General features: G+C 29.4%; 1 protein-coding gene across 1 annotated transcript in view; it reads left to right on the top strand.

Annotated features, from left to right (window-relative positions):
* The window catches only part of LOC107063111 (protein LURP-one-related 10-like), a 3,481-nt gene extending 2,413 nt beyond the window's left edge, over positions 1–1,068 (top strand). Inside the window, exon 3 of the mRNA XM_015314558.1 lies at positions 738–1,068. Coding sequence (XP_015170044.1) covers positions 738–899 — 162 coding nt within the window. The 3' untranslated portion in view covers positions 900–1,068. The remainder of the gene's footprint in view (positions 1–737) is intronic.
* Positions 1,069–1,316: the final 248 nt, after the last annotated feature.

The following is a 1,316-nucleotide window of genomic DNA, read 5'->3' as shown; positions in this document are numbered from 1 at the left end:
ACCCACCCAAAAAAAATTTAAGTTTGTTTTCAAAAAATATTTTTCAATTTCAAAAAAAAAATTATACTCTAGTAAAAATAAAAGATATTTCTCAAAAACATTTTTCATTCAAAAACCAAACACTAAAAATCTTTTTCGGAAAATATTTTGTACTCACCAACCAAACATGAGAAAATAAGTCAAAAATCTACTCCCTCCGTTCCATTTTATGTGAGGTACTTTGACTCAGCACGGAGTTTAAGAAATAAAGGAAGACTTTTAAAACTTGTGGTCCAAAATGAATGATAGAAATTTGTGTGGCTGTAAATCATTTCATTAAGGGTAAAATAGACATTTTATAGTCAAATTGTTATTTTATATAGAAATGTGTCATTCTTTTTGGGACTGATTAAAAAGGAAAGTAAGTCACATAAATTGAGACAGAGGGAGTACTTGTTTTCCAGGAAAACATTTTCCTTCATACCAAACACACCCAAGTAAAAAATTATCCATTGATTTCATAAAGTGGACAAGTATTGTTGGATATCCCAAAATAGTATAGTGAACAACTATTGTTCGACGGAGCTAGGGAGTAGTATATTTTATTGGAGTTGAAGGCAATGATTAATTACATCTATGCTTCTTGGACTCTCTATTTTTTCCTCATGATCAATTGTTCTTTGTATTTCATATACCCAAAACTTTGATTTTTTTATTTAATTATTATTATTTCCATTATTGGATTGTTGGAATTGTAGATGGATAAGAAGTATACAGCAGGAAGTGTATTCCTAGGAAGAGACAAATTTATGGTGAAAGTGAATTCAAATGTGGATCATGCCTTCATAGTTTCACTTATAGTTATCCTTGAAGAGATATCCAGCTCAGGACAAAGCAGCACTCATTCCTCAAAACACTAATGGATATCTAGCAATTCTTTTCCTTTGTTAATTGTTTAACTCATTTTTTTTAATTCATTTTTATATTGATATGAATAGGTTATTCCAGATTTTTTGTTGGTTGCTTCTTGTCACGAGTTGTAACCTTATTCATTACATTAAGTTAAATAATCACATGTCCTATACATATAAGGTGTTTTCGGTACGAAAGGAAAATGTTTTTTTCAAAAAAATAAATGAATTTCTTACTTATTTTCTAATGTTTGGTTAGTAAAAAAAAAATATTGTTCCACTATAAAAAAAGAAGAAGAGTTATTACGACGGTTATATTAGAGGATTTCATTGAACCGGCCACAAATATAACAAAATGCGACGTTTTTGATGCACGCCATATTAAATATTTCATTAGGGGCGGTTTGTACTTAAGAAACGACGGTT

The sequence above is a fragment of the Solanum tuberosum genome, unplaced genomic scaffold, assembly GCF_000226075.1.
Source record: "Solanum tuberosum cultivar DM 1-3 516 R44 unplaced genomic scaffold, SolTub_3.0 scf00307, whole genome shotgun sequence".
NCBI lineage: Eukaryota > Viridiplantae > Streptophyta > Magnoliopsida > Solanales > Solanaceae > Solanum > Solanum tuberosum.
This window is presented reverse-complemented; position numbering and strand designations above follow the sequence as displayed.